The 21,971-nt window shown below is 43.7% G+C and overlaps 1 protein-coding gene across 9 annotated transcripts in view; it reads left to right on the top strand.

Annotated features, from left to right (window-relative positions):
• Positions 1-21,971, top strand: part of LOC138664668 (keratin, type I cytoskeletal 13-like) — an 87,258-nt gene that overhangs the window by 26,371 nt on the left and 38,916 nt on the right. For all 9 annotated transcript variants that reach the window (XM_069751569.1, XM_069751573.1, XM_069751570.1 and 6 more), the window contains 2 exons: positions 19,129-19,211; positions 20,232-20,388. In XM_069751569.1, coding sequence (XP_069607670.1) covers positions 19,129-19,211; positions 20,232-20,388 — 240 coding nt within the window. The remainder of the gene's footprint in view (positions 1-19,128; positions 19,212-20,231; positions 20,389-21,971) is intronic.

Raw genomic sequence — 21,971 nt, forward strand, 5'->3', positions numbered from 1 at the left:
CTCTTAGAAGTACTTCTAACTTTTTCCAACCAAAGTGACCAGCACCATTATGGTAAGCTTCGAGGACCATCTTGACATCTTGTTTAGGCACGATAATCTGCCAAACCAATGCATGTGTTTTCGGATTGGTGTACCTTCTACAGAGCTTCCCTTGATACAGGAACATTTTGCCTCTTTCTTTCCAGAGTTGATGCGTCTCTTCTGGGGCATCCTCATCGGGATATGCACTTTGCTCAGTTAACAGTTCCTTCACCAACTTCACAGCCGGATTGCTGTCTTGGGTGTCAGCCCATCTATGGTGTGCTAACGGATTAAAATTCACCTCTTGTTGTTTCTGATAGGTACTTGACTGATGATGTTTTGCCTTGGGATGATGGAAGGCTGGTAGTTCAATTTCTTCAAGCTCCCCCGTTTCTTCTTCTACATCTCTCAAGTGTGGCATCCGGGATAGGGCATCGGCATTTCCATTCTTGCGACCTGCTCGATACTTGATCTTGAAGTTGTAATTAGATAACCGGGCTATCCATCGCTGTTCTAACGCACCTAATTTGGCTGTGTCCAGGTGGGTCAACGGATTGTTGTCAGTATAGACAATAAATTCTGCAGCGGCCAGATAGTGTTTGAAACGTTCCGTCACAGCCCAAACTACTGCCAGTAGTTCCAATTTGAAGGAGCTATAATTTTCTGGATTTCTTTCAGTAGGCCGGAGCTTTCTACTTGCAAAGGCGATGACTTTCTCCCGACCTTCTTGCTTTTGTGACAGCACCGCTCCTAGTCCCACATTACTGGCATCGGTGTAGAGGATGAAAGGTTGATGGTAATCTGGGTATGCCAGAACCTCTTCTCCGGTTAGTGCCTTCTTTAGTTGTTCAAAGGAGTCTTCCCTTTCGTCGTTCCACTGGAAAGGAGGGTTTCGGTTTGAAGGTTTCTTCGTCTGCCCTACCAAGGCGTCTTGCTGCCAACTTGGTAAATCCTTTTATAAATCTGCGATAGTAACCCACCAATCCCAGGAATTGCCTCACTTCTTTTGCGCTGGTAGGTCTCGGCCAATCCCTTATGGCGGTTATTTTCTCGGGATCCGGTGCTACTCCCTCCGAACTCACGATGTGTCCCAGGTACTGTACCTTTGGCTTGAGAAGGTGACATTTGGATGGCTTCATTTTCATGCCATACCTGGATAAGGCTTCGAACACTTCTGCCAAGTCTTTTAAGTGTTGTTCGTAAGTCTTTGAGTAGACGATCACATCATCTAGGTACAGGAGGACGGTCTCGAAGTTCTTGTGTCCGAGGCAGCATTCCATCAGCCGCTGGAAGGTACCGGATGCATTGCAGAGTCCGAACGGCATGTGTTGTGAATTCTGTGGCTGAATTCACTCCTGTGGTCACAAGTGGTACTGCAGCTTCTGAGCTTCCTCCCTCAGGTGTTCTGGTGAGCTCGTTAACTGCTTAATTACTTAACTCCGCCTGATGCTGCTATCCTTGCTCCTTGTCAATGTTTCAGTGTTGGATCTGAGCTTCTCCTGATTGTTCCTGTGACCTGCTGCTCTGTATAGCTAAGTGCCTTTTGCTTTTTTGTTGCTTTTTTTCTGTCCAGCTTGTCTTTTGTTTTGCTGGAAGCTCTGAGACGCAAAGGGTGTACCGCCGTGCCGTTAGTTCGGCACGGTGGGTTTTTTTTGCCCCCTTTGCGTGGTTTTGCTTTAGGGTTTTTTGTAGACTGCAAAGTTCGCTTTACTGTCCTCGCTCTGTCCTAGAATATCGGGCCCCTTTTTGCTGAATCTATTTCATCCCTACGTTTTGTCTTTTCATCTTACTCACAGTCATTATATGTGGGGGGCTGCCTTTTCCTTTGGGGAATTTCTCTGGGGCAAGTCAGGCCTATTTTTCTATCTTCAGGCTAGCTAGTTTCTTAGGCTGTGCCGAGTTGCCTAGGTAGTTGTTAGGCGCAATCCACAGCCGCTTTTAGTTGTGTTTAGGATAGGATCAGGTGTGCAGTCTACAGAGTTTCCACGTCTCAGAGCTCGTTCTTGTATTTTTGGGTATTTGTCAGATCACTGTGTGCGCTCTGATCGCTAAGCACACTGTGTTTCTGGATTGCCTTCATTACACCTGTCATTAGCAAACATAACAGTACAAGGAGCCAAACTAATGATTCTCAATAGAGGGAAAGAAAAAGTTCTGACATCATTTTTTTTTTTCTCTGCTCTGTGTTCACTTTTTTTTTTCCCCTAGACATTTGGGTGATTCTGGACACAGGTGTGGACATGGATATTCAGGGTCTGTGCTCTTCAATGGATAATCTCGTTATAAATGTACAAAAAATTCAAGATACTATTGATCAGAAATCTATGTTAGAACCAAGAATTCCTATTCCTGATTTGTTTTTTGGAGATAGAACTAAGTTTCTAAGTTTCAAAAATAATTGTAAGCTATTTCTGGCCTTGAAACCTCATTCTTCTGGTAATCCTATTCAACAGGTTTTGATTATTATTTCTTTTTTGCGCGGCGACCCTCAAGACTGGGCATTTTCTCTTGCGCCAGGAGACCCTGCATTGAGTAGTGTCGATGCGTTTTTCCTGGCGCTCGGATTGCTGTACGATGAGCCTAATTCAGTGGATCAGGCTGAGAAAAATTTGCTGGCTTTGTGCCAGGGTCAGGATGATATAGAAGTATACTGTCAGAAATCTAGGAAATGGTCAGTACTCACTCAGTGGAATGAATCTGCGCTGGCAGCTTTGTTCAGAAAGGGTCTCTCTGAGGCTCTTAAGGATGTCATGGTGGGATTTCCTATGCCTGCTGGTTTGAATGAGTCTTTGTCTTTGGCCATTCAGATCGGTCGACGCTTGCGCGAGCGTAAATCTGTGCACCATTTGGCGGTACTGCCTGAGGTTAAACCTGAGCCTATGCAGTGCGATAGGACTATGACTAGAGTTGAACGGCAGGAATACAGACGTCTGAATGGTCTGTGTTTCTACTGTGGTGATTCCACTCATGCTATTTCTGATTGTCCTAAGCGCACTAAGCGGTCCGCTAGGTCTGCCGTCATTGGTACTGTACAGTCCAAATTCCTTCTGTCCATTACCTTGATCTGCTCTTTGTCGTCGTTTTCTGTCATGGCGTTTGTGGATTCAGGCGCTGCCCTGAATCTGATGGATTTGGATTATGCTAAACGTTGTGGGTTTTTCTTGGAGCCTTTGCGGTGTCCTATTCCATTGAGAGGAATTGATGCTACACCTTTGGCCAAGAATAAACCTCAATACTGGGCCCAGCTGACCATGTGCATGGCTCCTGCACATCAGGAAGTTATTCGCTTTCTGGTGTTGCATAATCTGCATGATGTGGTCGTGTTGGGGTTGCCATGGCTACAAACCCATAATCCAGTATTGGATTGGAATTCCATGTCGGTATCCAGCTGGGGTTGTCAGGGGGTACATGGTGATGTTCCATTTTTGTCGATTTCGTCATCCACCCCTTCTGAGGTCCCAGAGTTCTTGTCTGATTATCAGGATGTATTTGAAGAGCCCAAGTCCGATGCTCTACCTCCGCATAGGGATTGTGATTGTGCTATCAATTTGATTCCTGGTAGTAAATTCCCTAAAGGTCGATTATTTAATTTATCCGTGCCCGAACACGCCGCTATGCGCAGTTATGTGAAGGAATCCCTGGAGAAGGGACATATTCGCCCATCGTCATCACCACTGGGAGCAGGGTTCTTCTTTGTAGCCAAGAAGGATGGTTCGCTGAGACCGTGTATTGATTACCGCCTTCTTAATAAGATCACTGTTAAATTTCAGTATCCCTTGCCATTGTTATCTGACTTGTTTGCTCGGATTAAGGGGGCTAGTTTGTTCACTAAGATAGATCTTCGTGGTGCGTATAATCTGGTGAGAATCAGGCAAGGAGATGAATGGAAAACTGCATTCAATACGCCCGAGGGTCATTTTGAGTATCTAGTGATGCCGTTCGGACTTGCCAATGCTCCATCTGTGTTTCAGTCTTTTATGCATGACATCTTCCGTGAGTATCTGGATAAATTCCTGATTGTTTACCTGGATGACATTTTGATCTTCTCAGATGATTGGGAGTCTCATGTGAAGCAGGTCAGAATGGTTTTTCAGGTCCTGCGTGCTAACTCTTTGTTTGTGAAGGGAACAAAGTGTCTCTTCGGTGTGCAGAAAGTTTCATTTTTAGGGTTCATCTTTACCCCTTCTACTATCGAGATGGATCCAGTTAAGGTCCAAGCCATCCAGGATTGGATTCAGCCGACATCTCTGAAAAGTCTGCAAAAGTTCCTGGGCTTTGCTAATTTTTATCGTCGCTTCATCTGTAATTTTTCTAGCATTGCCAAACCATTGACCGATTTGACCAAGAAGGGTGCTGATTTGGTTAATTGGTCTTCTGCTGCTGTGGAAGCTTTTCAGGAGTTGAAGCGTCGTTTTTGTTCTGCCCCTGTGTTGTGTCAGCCAGATGTTTCTCTTCCGTTCCAGGTCGAGGTTGATGCTTCTGAGATTGGAGCAGGGGCGGTTTTGTCACAGAGAGGTTCTGATTGCTCAGTGATGAAACCATGTGCTTTCTTTTCCAGGAAGTTTTCGCCCGCTGAGCGTAATTATGATGTGGGCAATCGAGAGTTGCTGGCCATGAAGTGGGCATTCGAGGAGTGGCGTCATTGGCTTGAAGGAGCTAAGCATCGCGTGGTGGTATTGACTGATCATAAGAACTTGACTTATCTCGAGTCTGCCAAGCGCTTGAATCCTAGACAGGCCTGTTGGTCGTTATTTTTTGCCCGCTTCGACTTTGTGATTTCGTACCTTCCGGGCTCTAAAAATGTGAAGGCGGATGCTCTGTCTAGGAGTTTTGTGCCCGACTCTCCGGGTTTATCTGAGCCAGCGGGTATCCTCAAGGAAGGAGTCATTGTGTCTGCCATCTCCCCTGATTTGCGGCGGGTGCTGCAAAAATTTCAGGCTAATAAACCTGATCGTTGTCCAGCAGAGAAACTGTTCGTCCCTGATAGGTGGACTAATAAACTTATCTCTGAACTTCATTGTTCGGTGTTGGCTGGTCATCCTGGAATCTTTGGTACCAGAGAGTTAGTGGCTAGATCCTTCTGGTGGCCATCTCTGTCACGGGATGTACGTACTTTTGTGCAGTCCTGTGGGATTTGTGCTAGGGCTAAGCCCTGCTGTTCTCGTGCCAGTGGGTTGCTTTTGCCCTTGCCGGTCCCAAAGAGGCCTTGGACACATATTTCGATGGATTTCATTTCTGACCTTCCCGTTTCTCAAAAGATGTCAGTCATTTGGGTGGTCTGTGATCGCTTTTCTAAAATGGTCCATCTGGTGCCCTTGGCTAAATTGCCTTCCTCCTCTGATTTGGTACCTTTGTTCTTTCAGCATGTGGTTCGGTTGCATGGCATTCCTGAGAATATTGTTTCTGACAGAGGTTCCCAGTTTGTTTCAAGGTTTTGGCGAGCCTTTTGTGGTAGGATGGGCATTGACCTATCCTTTTCCTCGGCTTTCCATCCTCAGACTAATGGCCAGACCGAACGAACCAATCAGACCTTGGAAACATATCTGAGATGTTTTGTTTCTGCAGACCAGGATGATTGGGTGTCCTTTTTGCCGTTGGCTGAGTTCGCCCTTAATAATCGGGCCAGCTCGGCTACCTTGGTTTCTCCATTTTTTTGCAATTCTGGGTTCCATCCTCGTTTCTCTTCAGGACAGGTTGAGTCTTCGGACTGTCCTGGTGTGGATTCTATGGTGGATAGGTTGCAGCAGATCTGGACTCAGGTAGTGGACAATTTGATCTTGTCCCAGGAGAAAGCTCAACTTTTCGCTAATCGCAGACGTCGTGTGGGTCCCCGACTTCGTGTTGGGGATCTGGTTTGGTTACCTTCTCGTCATATTCCTATGAAGGTTTCCTCTCCTAAATTTAAACCTCGTTTTATTGGTCCGTATAGGATTTCTGAGGTTCTCAATCCTGTGTCTTTTCGTTTGACCCTCCCAGACTCCTTTTCCATACATAATGTATTCCATAGGTCGTTGTTGCGGAGATACGTGGCACCTATGGTTATATCTGTTGAGCCTCCTGCCCCGGTTTTGGTGGAAGGGGAATTGGAGTATATTGTGGAGAAGATTTTGGATTCTCGTGTTTCTAGACGGAAACTCCAGTATCTGGTTAAATGGAAGGGTTATGCTCAGGAAGATAATTCCTGGGTTTTTGCCTCTGATGTTCATGCTTCCGATCTTGTTCGTGCCTTTCATGCGGCTCATCCTGGTCGGCCTGGGGGCTCTGGTGAGGGTTCGGTGACCCCTCCTCAAGGGGGGGGTACTGTTGTGAATTCTGTGGCTGAATTCACTCCTGTGGTCACAAGTGGTACTGCAGCTTCTGAGCTTCCTCCCTCAGGTGTTCTGGTGAGCTCGTTAACTGCTTCATTACTTAACTCCGCCTGATGCTGCTATCCTTGCTCCTTGTCAATGTTTCAGTGTTGGATCTGAGCTTCTCCTGATTGTTCCTGTGACCTGCTGCTCTGTATAGCTAAGTGCCTTTTGCTTTTTTGTTGCTTTTTTTCTGTCCAGCTTGTCTTTTGTTTTGCTGGAAGCTCTGAGACGCAAAGGGTGTACCGCCGTGCCGTTAGTTCGGCACGGTGGGTTTTTTTTGCCCCCTTTGCGTGGTTTTGCTTTAGGGTTTTTTGTAGACTGCAAAGTTCGCTTTACTGTCCTCGCTCTGTCCTAGAATATCGGGCCCCTCTTTGCTGAATCTATTTCATCCCTACGTTTTGTCTTTTCATCTTACTCACAGTCATTATATGTGGGGGGCTGCCTTTTCCTTTGGGGAATTTCTCTGGGGCAAGTCAGGCCTATTTTTCTATCTTCAGGCTAGCTAGTTTCTTAGGCTGTGCCGAGTTGCCTAGGTAGTTGTTAGGCGCAATCCACAGCCGCTTTTAGTTGTGTTTAGGATAGGATCAGGTGTGCAGTCTACAGAGTTTCCACGTCTCAGAGCTCGTTCTTGTATTTTTGGGTATTTGTCAGATCACTGTGTGCGCTCTGATCGCTAAGCACACTGTGTTTCTGGATTGCCTTCATTACACCTGTCATTAGCAAACATAACAGGCATGCGATTAAATTCACTTAGACCCATTGGTGTGGTGAATGCCGTCTTTTCCTTATCTCTCTCAGCCACAGGGACTTGCCAATACCCGCTTGTTAAGTCTAAGGTGGAAAAATAATTAGCAGATTTCAAAGCAGTCAAGGACTCTTCTATCCTAGGCAAAGGGTAGGCATCTTTATGGGTGATGTTATTAATCTGACGGTAGTCTACGCACATTCTCATAGTTCCATCTTTTTTTTTGACAATCACTAGAGGGGCCGCCCAGGGGCTACAGCTGTCTCTTATTACCCCGGCCTGTTTCATTTCCCTCAGCATATCTTTTGCACATTGATAGTGAGCGGGCGGTATGGGTCTATATCTTTCTTTTATTGGGGGATGGTCACCTGTGGGGATTGTGTGTTCTACCCCTTCTATCTGTCCGAAGTCCAATGGGTGTTTACTGAAGACTTGTTCATATTCCGTCACTAGCCTATACACCCCTTGTTTTTGATGGGTAGGTGTTGAATTTATGCCCACGTGTAGCTGTTGGCACCAATCCTCCATTTCTCCATCTGAGCCATTGCCTTCCACCTGACAGGTTGGTTCTAAGGGCTCAATGGTTGTGATGGCATTGTTGTCAACAGTATATAGCTTTGCCATTGTAGCATACCTTGGCAAAGTGACCTCTTGCTCTCCACAGTTCAAAAGTCGTACCGGCACTCGTCCCCGGTGTACCTCGACTATCCCTCGTGCTGTGAGTATAGTGGGCCTGCTGTCGGTGTACACTGGTTCTATTAAGGCTTGATAATCTCGTCCCTTAGTACCAATGGCTGCTCTACACCATACCAGCATTTCTGTTTTTGGTGGGATTACAATAGACGTTGAATCACTTACCCTCACACTGCCGATTTCTCCACCTGCAACTTCTACCTGTTGCCTTAACATCAATACTTTTATTTCCCTCTGGAGAACTCTCTGCTGGCAGGATTGGGCAGTTTCAGCAATTTGCTGTAAGACAGAAATGACTTCGGAAAAGCAGTTCTCTAACACATTCATTCCTATCAATACAGTTGGTTCACAGTTCCGCCGGTCAACATCAACAACAATTATACCCTGTTTCTTCAAATCTACTTTACCAATCTTTATGGTCATCTCCCTGAATCCTAGTTTCGGTACCAACTTACCATTACTGGCCCATATATCTAGTTCAACATCAGAGGGCCCTTTATCAATATCTGCATCAGCCCAGTACCTCTTATAAAGGATATACGGTATAGATGAAATCTGGGAACCTGTGTCCAGCAAAGCGTTGAGGGGCATTCCGTCCAGCACGATAGGGATAATGGGTCGTCCTCCGATGTACCTGTCGTGCCAGGGTGTTGGGCCTTGAAAGTTCATTCCTGCGAAGCGGCCCGCATTCCCAGGGGATTCCCGTTTAAATCACAATCTCGTGCAAAGTGGCCTGGCTGCTGGCAACGGCGGCAAATGGGCTGTCCATCCGGTTGGTAGCGGTCGCGGGGTCGTCCTCTCCATGTCGGGTATCTCCGGGGTCTCATCCATGGAACACCTTCTCTACGGTTTGACAACTCCATCTTGGGTCCTCTCATCTCCTGCATGGTTTTAGCCATTGAAGCAACAACATCAGTTAAAGAGTCAAGCTTTTGTTGAAGAGCCTCATTAGTACTGGGCCCCAGGGGCTTAGCAATGGCCCCGGACATAGCTGATGTCACTGCTACTCCATGTTGTTGAGGAGCCTCTGCCATGAGTTGCGCAGGCTCCTGATCCCGAGGTGCCTCTGCCAGCTGGAGACGTATAACGCTCTCCTTTAATTGGGCAAATGTAAATTCAGGGTTCTTAAAAACAAGCATGCTCACATGCCCCCGGTGAGAAGGGGTGTAGAGTCCCTCAATAAATTGATCTCTTAGCAGTTTATCCGCTCCGGTGTTAAAAATGGGTTCAGCCAGTGTAAGTGATTTAAGGGCTTCCTGCAGGTTTAAGGCAAAGTCTCTCACGCCCTCATTAACTTTTTGTTTGCAATTAAAGAATCGTACTTTAGCTTTGCTGCTGGCAGTGGTTTCAAATGTAGCTTTTAATCCAGCAAATATGCGTTCAACAGTGCCTTTTAGATCAGCTGCCCATGCTGTGACTTCTCGCTTAGCATGGCCACTTAACTGCATCATCAGGAGACTAACACGCTGAACTTCACCCACAGGGAACATGTCAAAATGGGCCAGCATCTTTTCTCTGAAATCGTCAAGGGTATTAGGCTCACCTTCATACATTGGAAGCCATGGGCCACCCGGGGTATATGGCATCAGCACCGGCATGATGGGCGACACTCCTTGCACCGCTGCGCTACCGGACTCTCTATCGACACTCTGTCTTTCAGCTGCATTAGCGTCGCCGGGTGCTGCGGCGTCTCCGTGCTGCGACATACTGTGCCCCCTTAGTTAATCCGGACCCTTCCGGTCCTCCGCTTCCGTCGGGATAGTGTAGATTCGTTCCGCTGTGCAGCAGGATCGATTTTCCCCTTGCTCTGATGTCAGAGCGCTCAGCTTGGTGCCGCCCACAATGACACGCCCCCTGCTGCTCCCACCCACCGCGCTCTGTAATGGCGGATTCTGAAGTTTTTCAGTTAGACTGGGGCTCAGGTGATGGCGTAGCTCAATTAACAGTCTCGTGCCTAACGGTTATGAAGTGATTACCTCAGGGGATGGCGGCCATCTTTACTCCATTATAACCAATGGGGAAAAGTCACTTTCAATAGTTTTCAATGGGGAATGGATTTTTCTTTAATAAAGTCAATTTTCAAGATTTTTCATCCAAGTTTTCACAGTTTTGGGCTCCAATCACGGCACACAATACCCGGTATACGGGCTGGCTAGATCCTGTTCGTGACGCCAATTGTGACGCCCAAGAGACCGGGATACCCAGCACCGGACCAATGGGGTCTGTCTCTTGAGGGGGATGTCACGGGTGGCTTGACCCGGTGCTGTGGCCTCAGGCAATGCACAGTGTAAGGGGTATCGTGAGGGGACAGGCAATTACTTGATCAGCAGCAGGTTCTCCCAGCGGCGATGATCCCGATCCTGGATAGATGGCTATTGTCCAAATGAAAGACTGAGGCACTGAAACGTTTAACCAGTTTACTTTAACATAAAAGGATTTACAACCAGTCCTGTCACCGGAGTCTGTATGGGAACTCTGAGTTACTTTGACCCTGCCGGGGTCTTCGCCTCTTATTGTGCGCAATTTCTGTGTGGCCCTGCTGCTGTATGTGAACTGGCTGCCGGCCCAATCTGTCCCCTCCGGGTCCTGGTTCGACGGGCAACCCGAGTCCTTTTATCGGCTTACCCCCTCCGGGAGTACCGCTGAACTCTGTGTCTGTTGCTGCGTCCGGCCCTAGTGAAGCTGATATCACCTCACGTTTTTCCGGTTGCTGTATTATATATAATGAATACAGCCACGGATCCGGTATCCGTCTTTGCGCCTGTTCTGGGTAGTGATTAATGCTACCCGGTTCTCACAATGTCCCTTTTCTCTGTCCCTCTTCTCCTCAGGCCGGTGATTTGGGCCTGGAAACCGTCATAGGGCTGTTAGAAATTCAGCTGTATGACCTCTCACTATCAGCTCCTTAGCCCAACTGCCATTTCTTCTCTCAGACCAGAATGGATTAAGGGGAGTCTCTGGAGCTCCTCCTTCTGGCCAGAGGTGGTAGTGCAGTCTTGCTATTTTAGTATTTGTGTCTAGTGTCAGTAACTATTTTTATGGCAAATACCCCTAGGGGTGCCACAGTAAAGCTGCCCACTCTTCTTGCAAAAAGCCTCCAGTTCCTGTAAATTTCAGGGCTGTCTAGCATGAACTGCGCGCTTGAGATCTCCCCAGAGTGGCTCAATGATATTGAGGTCAGGAGACTGAGATGGCCACTCCAGAACCTTCACTTTGTTCTGCTGTAGCCAATCACAGGTCGACTTGGCCTTGTGCTTTGGATCATTGTCATGTTGGAACTTCCAAGTACGTCCCATGTGCAACTTCTGGGCTGATGAGTGCAAATTTGCCTCCAGTATTTGCTGATAACATGCTGCATTCATCTTTCCTTTAACTTTGACTAAGTTTCCTGTACCTTTGTAACTCACACATCCTCAAAACATAATTTTACATGATTTACAGTAGGAATGGTGTTCCTTTCATCATAGGCCTTGTTGACCTCTTTCCAAATGTAACGTTTATGGTTGTAACTAAAAAGTTAAGTTTTGCATCGTCACTCCACATTACCTTGTTCCAGAAGTTTTGAGGCTTGTTGTGCGTATTGCAGGCGAGATACTTTGTGGTATTTGCACAGTAATGGCTTTCTTCTGGCGACTCGACTATGCAGCCCATTTTTCTTCAAGTGCCTCCTTACTCCTTATTGTGCATCTTGAAAAAGCCACACTGCTAGTTTTCAGAGAGTCCTGTATTTAAGCTGATGCTAATTGTGGGTTTTTCTTTGCATTCCAAACAATTTTCTTGGCAGTTGTGGATGACATTTCTGTTGGTCTACCTGACCGTGGTTTTGTTTTTACAGAGCCCCTGATTTTGCATTTGTAAATCACAGTTTCAACGCTGCTGACTGGCCTTATCAATTCCTTGGATATCTTGTTGTATCTTTTTCATGTTTTATACAGTTCAACTACCTTTTCTCGTAGATCCGTTGACAATTCTTTTGCTTTCCCCATGACTCACAATCCAGAAACGTCAGTGCCTGGATGAAAGATGCAAGAGTCTGTCTGGATCCCAGAAACTCACACAGCTTTTATGCACACATACTGATTACAAGCAAACAGGTCACAGGTGAGGATTTTACCTTTAGTAGCCATTCAAGCCCATTTGTGTCAACTTCTGTGCATGTTATCAGGACAAAATCACCAGGATATGTGAAATTTTGATCATGGTCATTTGGATGTTTTTGGTTGTCATTATGATTTAAAAAGAGAAAACACAGTAGTTTGACAATAAATGGCATCATCCAACCACTAACCATGAGTGGAGAAAAAGTTTTGGTGTTATATAATTCATATTCTCTGAAAAAAATCCAAGAAAACAAATATTTGTTGTCATATGCTATCTCTGTTAATTAGAGTTAATAGCCAAGAGAGTAATGGTGATCATACCCATAACAGTAAAAAACAAAAACGGTCCGATTTTGGTCCAGAAATGTGGAACAAGTGTCATGCGAGTACAATCTGATTTTTAACACCTAGCATCCGAATGACATCTGATATACATGCGAATGCGATCGATTTGCAATGTGATTTTAACATGAGACTTTGCTGGTTAGTAATTATAGGGAGTCCCTATGTCTTTTTTTGGGGGTGGAGTCCCTCATTTTAATAACCAGTAAAGGGTAAGTATACAGCTATGAGCAGATATTAACAGCCTGGGAAGCTCCATATGTTTTACCCCCTTCCTAGGCTATAAACATCTGCCCCCAGCTGTCTGGTTTCTCTCTGCTTGTTAACAAAATATCGGGGAATCTACACCTTTTTTTTCAGAAAATAATTAGTGATGAGCAAATATACTCGTTACTCTAGATTTCTCGAACATGCTCGGGTGACCTCCGAGTATTTTTTAGTGCTCGGAGATTTAGTTTTCATCAGTGCAGCTGAATGATCAGGGCCGGTATCAGCACCAAGGCAAGTACCGGGGCTCTGAGCAGGCGGGGGGGCACTCGCCGTTGGGGACACCGGTGTGCTGTGGGAGCCTGGTACGAGTGCCTGCGAGTGGGCCTCACACAAACCCCCCCCTTGCTTGCTCAGGGCCCCAGTACTTCCAATATTTACTCTCCCTTTTCCTCCGTTGTGGCGTCTTCCACGTCTTCTTACTCTGACATTTCAGGTCAGAGGACGCAAATATGTCAATACTGTGCGCCCTCTGCTCTGAACAGTCAGTGCTGAGAGCAGGAAAACAGCGACGCTAGGAAACCGAACCTGCGGCCAGAAAAGAGAGGTATTTCATTTTTTTTATTTTATGTATAGAGCAATATATGGGGCCCATTCTGTATGGATCATTACATGGGCCCATTATGTATTGAGCATTATATGAGGCCCATGATATACTGTATAGAGCATTATGTGGAGTTCATTGTATATGGAGCAATATATGGGGCCTATTATATATGGAGAAATCTATGGGACACATCATATACTGGAGCATTATATGGAACCCCTTATGTATGGAAAATTATATGGGGCCTGTTATGATTAGGCAATTCAGTACCACAGTGGACATAGAGGTCAGAGCACATACAGTGATCTGACAATAACCAAAAAACATAGAACGAGCTCTGAGACGTGGGAACTCTGTTGACCGCCATCCCTGATCCTCTCCAACAAACACTAGAGGCAGCCGTGGATTGCGCCTAACGCTCCCTATGCAACTCGGCACAGCCTGAGAAACTAGCTAGCCTGAAGATAGAAAATAAGCCTACCTTGCCTCAGAGAAATACCCCAAAGGAAAAGGCAGCCCCCCACATATAATGACTGTGAGTAAAGATGAAAAGACAAACGTAGAGATGAAATAGATTTAGCAAAGTGAGGCCCGACTTTCTGAACAGAGCGAGGATAGGAAAGGTAACTTTGTGGTCAACACAAACCCTAAAAACCACGCAAAGGGGGCAAAAAGACCCTCCGTACCGAACTAACGGCACGGAGGTACACCCTCTGCGTCCCAGAGCTTCCAGCAAACAAATAGATAAGCTGGACAGAAAAAAAACAAACAAAATAGCAAAGGAAAACTTAGCTATGCAGAGCAGCAGGCCACAGGAACGATCCAGGAGGAAAACAAGTCCAATACTGGAACATTGACAGGAAGCCAGGATCAAAGCACTAGGTGGAGTTAAGTAGAGCAGCACCTAACGACCTCACCACCTCACCTGAGGGAGGAAACTCAGAAGCCGCAGTACCACTTCCCTCCACCAACGGAAGCTCACAGAGAGAATCAGCAGAAGTACCACTTGTGACCACAGGAGGGAGCTCTGCCACAGAATTCACAACAGGGGCCCATCATCATTAAACAGAATGGAGCAATATATGGGGATCATTATTTTGTATGGAGCACTATGTGGTGGAAATACTGTATGGATCAATATATAGGGCTCATTATTCTATGTGGAGCAACATTTCTGAGCTATTGTAGAATTTACAAAAGATGTCACTAATGTCTTACATTACATGAGTGATATACTCATGTAATGTAAGACATTATTGATCTTTGGCATTGTACTATACCTATATTTCTCTGCTGTATCTGTGCATCATGAATTGTAGTATATGTTAAAGTGGCCCACTTTCGCTGGGAACCTCACAAAAGCCTGAAGCCGGCCCTGCTACTGATGGTTGGGGGAGATGTCTGTTAGCAACATTTTCTTAGAGAACAGCTGAGCAAGTTTTCCTGTGTATGGGAGCGAGAACCAAGATAGCTGTTGGCCAAATTGTTGTCCGGCCAACAGCCATATAGTGTGTATGAAAACAAAAAAGCACAGTAAAACCCAAAACACTCTGCAAAAAAATCACAGTGGACAGCAAGTGCTGGCAAAAAGATGGAAAAAACAGGGTATTTGGTTGATACGTTTTTTGCAAAAATGTATATTAAGCCGCTCTACCAAACGTCAAGGCATACCCATATCAGAGCAGTCCTAGCTAATGTATTTAATCCCTATCTGATGTATTTAAAACCTGGTCATATGTACAATACCTGTATGAGCAGGATTCAGAAAAGGAACGTCCATGTGGACATGCTGGACAGAACGGCTCCTGTGTGTCCTGAGTGTTTTGGGCTTTACTGTGCTTTTTTGTGTTTTCAAGTCTCTTGGTGGTGTGAACATGTCTCTACGGGCTTGTTCACTGTGCGCACGGCTCATGTGTTCTGGTTTCACATATAGTGTGTATGGCTTGCTTTATGCAGCTCTATAATTGCTGACTGCAAACAAACTGTCTCCTGTCTGATCCTGTACTGTAGTTATATTCCTATCAAATGTCTTTGTTTGAATAATGCTCATTGTCTATCTTGCATAAACTACTATTGTTTAATAGGGCATGAGTTTCTGCCTCCAGCAATAGTGTTATATTGCTAATATTTCACTGTTAAAAAACCTGCTTAATCAGTGTATGTGTAACTCAAGACATACAAGATGCTAAGATCCTAAGCTATAAGAAATACCAGTTGTGAGCTGTTATTTTTGTTCTTGAGTAAATATATATTCAGTGTTAAACAGCTGGACAGTACAGAGATTAATCCACTGCAAACACTCCTAGATCCTGCTGAGCTACTAATTGTAAGTTAAAGTGGGTCGACTTATCTCAGACAACATTTTTCAAAATACTGACTCCTGACACCCCCAGAAAATTGATTTGGTTGAACGTTGCCTTGGTCAGGCACTTGCTTGAGGAAAATGCAGAGTCCGCTACATGGAGAATGCAGTATTATACTGTGATCAATGTGGTGAATGGACATTCATGTAATACAACTGCTCGAGTTCACCAGAAGGGGAGACCCATGGACAGATCTCTTTCCCACTCATAGGGGAGGATTTCACTCAGGGACTGTATCTTTGATGTGCAAATGCCCGAATAGGATATATGGACAAAGGATGTCTTCAGAAAAGAACCCCTTCTTTAAGCTAACAAATAAGAAACAGATGGAAAGTTAATAATAATAATAATAATAATAATAATAAAGTCATCTGACTGCAGGATCAGACTGCACAAGGTTTATTTGCAGTCTGTAACTATGAACACACGCAGGTTTGTTTATCATGACTATTCAAGTTGCAATATTTTTTCTTTTATATGCAAAAAAATTGTTGTGTTGCCTTTAAAAGAAATATTACCTCCAAGTTTTTACATGGATTACAACATTTATATATAAAGGTTTTTTTGTACGAATATGCTTCAAACCTACACAGAGATGAGACACCAATGTCCATACACAGAATGCGAGTTTGCCAGAAGAGGTGATGAGTCCCTAGTAAAGCAACTCTTTATCTCACTCATGAGAAAATGTTAAAGCGTTGTCGAGGATTTTTATATTCGTGGCCTATCCTCAGAATAGGTAACATCAGCCACCTCAACAGCCAGCACCCACACAAATTATGGAAACAGGAACACATGGGCTACTTGCACAGTGAACAAGTCTGTATGATCATGTTCACAAACCACCAAGAAACCTGAAGACACAAAAGAGAATAGTAAAACCAAAAACACTCAGTTTGAAAAAATGTTGCAGTAATCCGCAAGTGCTAGTAAAAGATGTAAAATACAGGGTATTTGGTTGATACGTTTTTTGCAAAAAATGTATACTAAGCTGCTCTACCAATCTTCACGGTATACCCTTATCAGAGCAGTCCTAACTAATGTATGCAATCCCTATCTGATGTATTTAAAAACCTGATCATCTGTATATAACCTGTGTGAACAGGGTTCAGAGAGGAAATATCTGAGTGTTTTTGGTTTTACTATTCTATTTTGTGTCTTCAGGTTTCTTGGTGGTGTGTGAACATGATCATACAGACTTGTTCACTGTGCAAGTAGCCCATGTGTTCCTGTTTCCATAATTGTTCTCTTGTGTCTACAAGACTGGGGAGTTCCACCACTCCTCTTGGGCTATCTGCACAAAGGCTGTTCTACCCTGTATGCACAAATGGATTTTTTCCTCTCTGAACCCTGTTCACACAGGTTATATACAGATGATCAGGTTTTTAAATACATCAGATAGGGATTGCATACATTAGTTAGGACTGCTCTGATAAGGGTATACCGTGAAGATTGGTAGAGCAGCTTAGTATACATTTTTTGCAAAAAACGTATCAACCAAATACCCTGTTTTTTACATCTTTTACTAGCACTTGCGGATTACTGCAACATTTTTTCAAACTGAGTGTTTTTGGTTTTACTATTCTATTTTGTGTCTTCAGGTTTCTTGGTGGTGTGTGAACATGATCATACAGACTTGTTCACTGTGCAAGTAGCCCATGTGTTCCTGTTTCCATAATTGTTCTCTTGTGTCTACAAGACTGGGGAGTTCCACCACTCCTCTTGGGCTATCTGCACAAAAGCTGTTCTACCCTGTATGCACACATGGATTTTTCCTCTCTGAACCCTGTTCACACAGGTTATATACAGATGATCAGGTTTTTAAATACATCAGATAGGGATTGCATACATTAGTTAGGACTGCTCTGATAAGGGTATACCGTGAAGATTGGTAGAGCAGCTTAGTATACATTTTTTGCAAAAAACGTATCAACCAAATACCCTGTTTTTTACATCTTTTACTAGCACTTGCGGATTACTGCAACATTTTTTCAAACTGAGTGTTTTTGGTTTTACTATTCTATTTTGTGTCTTCAGGTTTCTTGGTGGTGTGTGAACATGATCATACAGACTTGTTCACTGTGCAAGTAGTACAGGAGGAGTGCAGAGCACAGCGCTGGAGGACAGACAGCGGTAGGTAAGTATGTACTGTTTGTTTTTTTTACTTTTAGGATGGTAACCAGGGTAAACATCGGGTTACTAAGCGCGGCCCTGCGCTTAGTTACCCGATGTTTACCCTGGTTACCGGCATCGTTGGTCGCTGGAGAGCGGTCTGTGTGACAGCTCCCCAGCGACCAAACAGCGACGCTGCAGCGATCCGGATCGTTGTCGGTATCGCTGCAGCGTCGCTTAATGTGAAGGGGCCTTAAGGAGAGAGGAAGTGCAAATTACTGTGCCCTATCGCATTTGTACCCACCTGATGAACTTGGACTGTTTAGTAAAAGTTTGACTGTTACTAAGAACTTGGTGTCCCATGTACCATGTGCGGTGGCTCCTGAAGACAGAAGTTTCGAGACAGAGGAGACCTCCGTCCTAAAGTGAGTGTGATGTAACCCACACCCCACAGCACACTGGGAATGGAACACCCCTTGTCTGAAAAGTGCCAGAGCGCAACCGGACAGCAGCTCATTTGCTACTCTGGAATGCACTTCCCCAGACGATCAGACTGATACCTAGCCCCGACTTATTCAAGCGCGCTTTAAAAACCCGTCTCTTCAAACAAGCCTACCACATCAACTACTCAGTAAACTAACTTTGTCCTGTTCCCTCCAAATATTATCTGCATGTGAATCTGCACCCTACTATTCATCTGTCTCCACACCCTCCATGCACACGATAACTGCACTTGATACTTGACTATTGCACTTAAACACACGGGCTGATGACCGGATCATGCAGCTTTATATGAAAATCCCTATTTATTATAAGTGCCAGAACTGAAATAACAAGCACTTTTAACCTATTGTGTCCCCCCCCCATTTCCTTGTAGATTGTAAGCTTGCGAGCAGGGACCTCACCCCTAATGTCACTGTTTAAATTGTCTTAACTTGTACTGAATTTATTGTCTGTACATGTCCCCGCTTAATTGTAAAGTGCTGCGGAATATGTTGGCGCTATATAAATAAAAATTATTATTATTATTATTACTACCGCTCTCGGCCACTTTACAGGACCTAAAGATGAGCCATCAATATTAAAGTTTTTGGCAACCTATTTAAACAGATTTTTTTGATACCAGGTCAAATTCCCTGAGGTGTTAATGATCCAGGGACTGACAGCAGTAGAAAAATTAAGTTATAGAACAGATGCACCCTATTGGCTAGTTCATAATGACATATATACATATTTTCAATCAATATACTGTATGTTTTAGCAACAGGACTATTACTGAGCGTTAGATGTCCCTACAATTGCCATTACTTTCCATCATTGTTGGTGTTTTTGCTAAAAGGAGAGGAAATGTGTGTGGTCAAATGCAGAGGAAACTCAAATTAAGTGCGTTTATTCTTATTCCATGGTCAATAAAGACCATTTTAAAACTGTTGCATAGGTTTACTTACAGATCGGCTTTGGGTCAAGGATTGAAGTCGAAAAGGTCTCATTGCCCTTTGTGGTTGAGTATTTAAGATAGATAAGATGAGACAAGAGGTTTATAATATTTATATTCTGCAATTTATCACATCATTTTTGTTTCTTGAAGATAAACAGCGCAAAGCTGACAAACTCTGGGCTCCACTTGGACATCGACAACACAAAACTACGAGTGGATGGCTTAAAAGCGAAGTGAGTGGCCATCATCTTCTCATAGCTTTTTCTCAAGAGCATCCATTACATCTATGGCTGTATGCTATTTGGTCTGCACTCTCCAAGTCTAGACTTGGGGATAATGAATAGTTTTCTTTGTTATTGTTCTTGTTTCATTTTTATTATTTTTTCTAATTAACGAGATTGTTGATGACTCACTTTTATTACATCGATCAGACATGAGCTAAGATTCTCATACGTAGACACTACCTCATTTTTACATGGCAAAAAAAAAACAATATTACAGAAGCCCATAAATGGGATTGGAAAGGTTAGAACACACAGACATCTAATTCTGTGCTTAAAATGGCATAGGATCACTATGGATCCTAGCTTGTTTGTTGTAAAATAGGCTTGGGGTAAAAGTCTGCAGTCACTCTATATCAGGGGTCCCCAACTCCAGTCCTCAAGGCCCACCAACAGGTCATGTTTTCAGGATTTCCTTAGTCTTGCCCAGGTAATAATTGCATCACCTGTGCAATGCAAAGGAAATCCTGAAAACATGACCTGTTGGTGGGCCTTGAGGACTGGAGTTGGGGACCCCTGCTCTATATGACTACAGACTTGTGAGTCCTCACACACTGAAGATTCTCCGGTGCTGGCTCCAGGAGTGGCCCATGACCACAATTATGCGGTTCGCATACATACGGTCACATGCTGACTAGACATGTGCAGCCTCACTCAAAACAAGTGAATTGGGCAAGGCTGGACACGTCTAGTCGAAATGTGGCCTGACGTCAGATGACCGCCCGCTCCCGGCACCGGATAGCACAACTACAGATTTGAAGTCCAAGGCCAGAGAACCCGTTTAAGAAATGACTACAATCTGTTGTAGCCTATAACCCTGGAGACATATAGTTATGCATGGGAGCTGTGTACACAGAATGGAACAATTAAGGTTATTGGTAAATTTTTAATATTTAATGTGTACTTTTGAGTATAATAAATATTTTAGTGAGTGTTTTAGTTTTCATTTGCTTTTTTTTAATCAAATCTCAGGTATGATGCTGAACTGGCCACCCGTCTGACTATAGAAGCCGATATGAAAAAATTAAAGACAACCGGCGATGATCTGGACATGCAGAAACATTGTCTGGAAGCAGAGGTGCAGATCTTAAGTAATGAGCTAGAACACCTACGGAAAGACCACACTGAGGTACTGTCAGCTACTCCTCATATCAGCATTTATTTCTACCTATTACATCCCACAATTTGTAACAGATGGAAGGACCTTATCTATAATTCTGTCCGTGCTAAATCTCCTGGTTTTTGAAAAAAAAAAAATAAATCAGTAGAATGTAATTTTATTTGCAAATCGGTTGCAGATTTGTTTCAGATTTTCTTTGTCAAATTCAGTAGATAATTCAAAATCTGTAACAAATTCTATTATGGATTTTTTTGTGGATTAAATGTGGATCAGCAACAAAATCTGAACCTCATCAAAAAACACTATGCAAAGTTCAAATTAAGAAAAAAAATCACTTTACTCGTGTACTGATTTCCTCTAAAATGCTGCTTGTTGCTGGTTTCCATGTTTCCTCTTCTGGCAAAGATGTGCAAATAAACACCTAAGGCAATCACTTCCTACAGTGGTGACCAAGGCATCACTGCTGTGGCTAGTGGTTGGCTAATGTGGCCACATACTTTGATCAGAACATAATAGAAACTGGAAGAGAAAGTCCTAGATGAGCAGGGGATTGGTAGGTGGAGTGGCATTGAATTGGTATGTGAACATACATTTTTTTTATTTTTCGACTATGCTGGGCCTTGTTAAAAGAAAATAGGTACATACAATCCCTTAAAGTATTTATACCATAAATATTTTATAGCATTTGTACCATACCAGAACACATATGACCCATCATTTGACCAGACTTCTGGGATCCTCAAAAACAGAGAAGATGGTGAGCAATTTTGCTGGGTCTGTCACACGTCTGTGATTTTTCACTGAATGAACCTGATATTTCCGAAAAATTGCCAATTTCATCCAAGTGCCGGATCAAAATCACCAATGCAATTCTATGTGTCTGTGAAAAAATTGAACTGCACTCTGATGCCATTCAAGTGCTGTCCGTTTTCACCAGACTGCAAGATACGCGAAGGTAGAGATCCTTTTTTTTGGTTTGGTTTAATTCCGAGAAAAACTCATAACTTAGACTAAACACTAATATTAAAAACTGACACATTAACCAAACTCTGATAAAACTCTGACCTCTGAAAAAAATGGAGAAAATCACTGACGTCTGAATGAGCCCTAAGTGAAATAAAATATGGAAATGTTTAGGTAATTTTTTATTATTACATTTGCCTTCTTTCAATTAAGGCCTATTAAATAAATCCACTTTTGTTGTTTTGCATGAGAAAAAACTAATCAATTTTGACCATTTTTTACTGATCTGGATTTCATCAGTTTTTTTGATCCATGGGTCCATTTTTACCATCATTTTGGCGTCTGTTGTTCTTAAAAAAGATAAAATAAAAGTTTAAAAGCATCACCTTCCCATTACACAATAAAAATATTAATAATAATAGTAATAATATTAAAAAAATGGATAGCACTAGACATGGTTGACATCAGTGTGCGGCCAGTTTTTTCCCACTTGACTTCCAGGGGAGATTTTTATCAGCAAATCTGGAGGCCATCAATCCTTCCCCAAAAAATGGACTTGTAAATAATGCCCATAGACTCTAATGGGTACATGTTCTAGCCATGAAAAACATAGATAAAACATGTATGAG

This window comes from Ranitomeya imitator, chromosome 2 (assembly GCF_032444005.1).
Source record: "Ranitomeya imitator isolate aRanImi1 chromosome 2, aRanImi1.pri, whole genome shotgun sequence".
NCBI classification, from domain to species: Eukaryota; Metazoa; Chordata; class Amphibia; order Anura; family Dendrobatidae; genus Ranitomeya; species Ranitomeya imitator.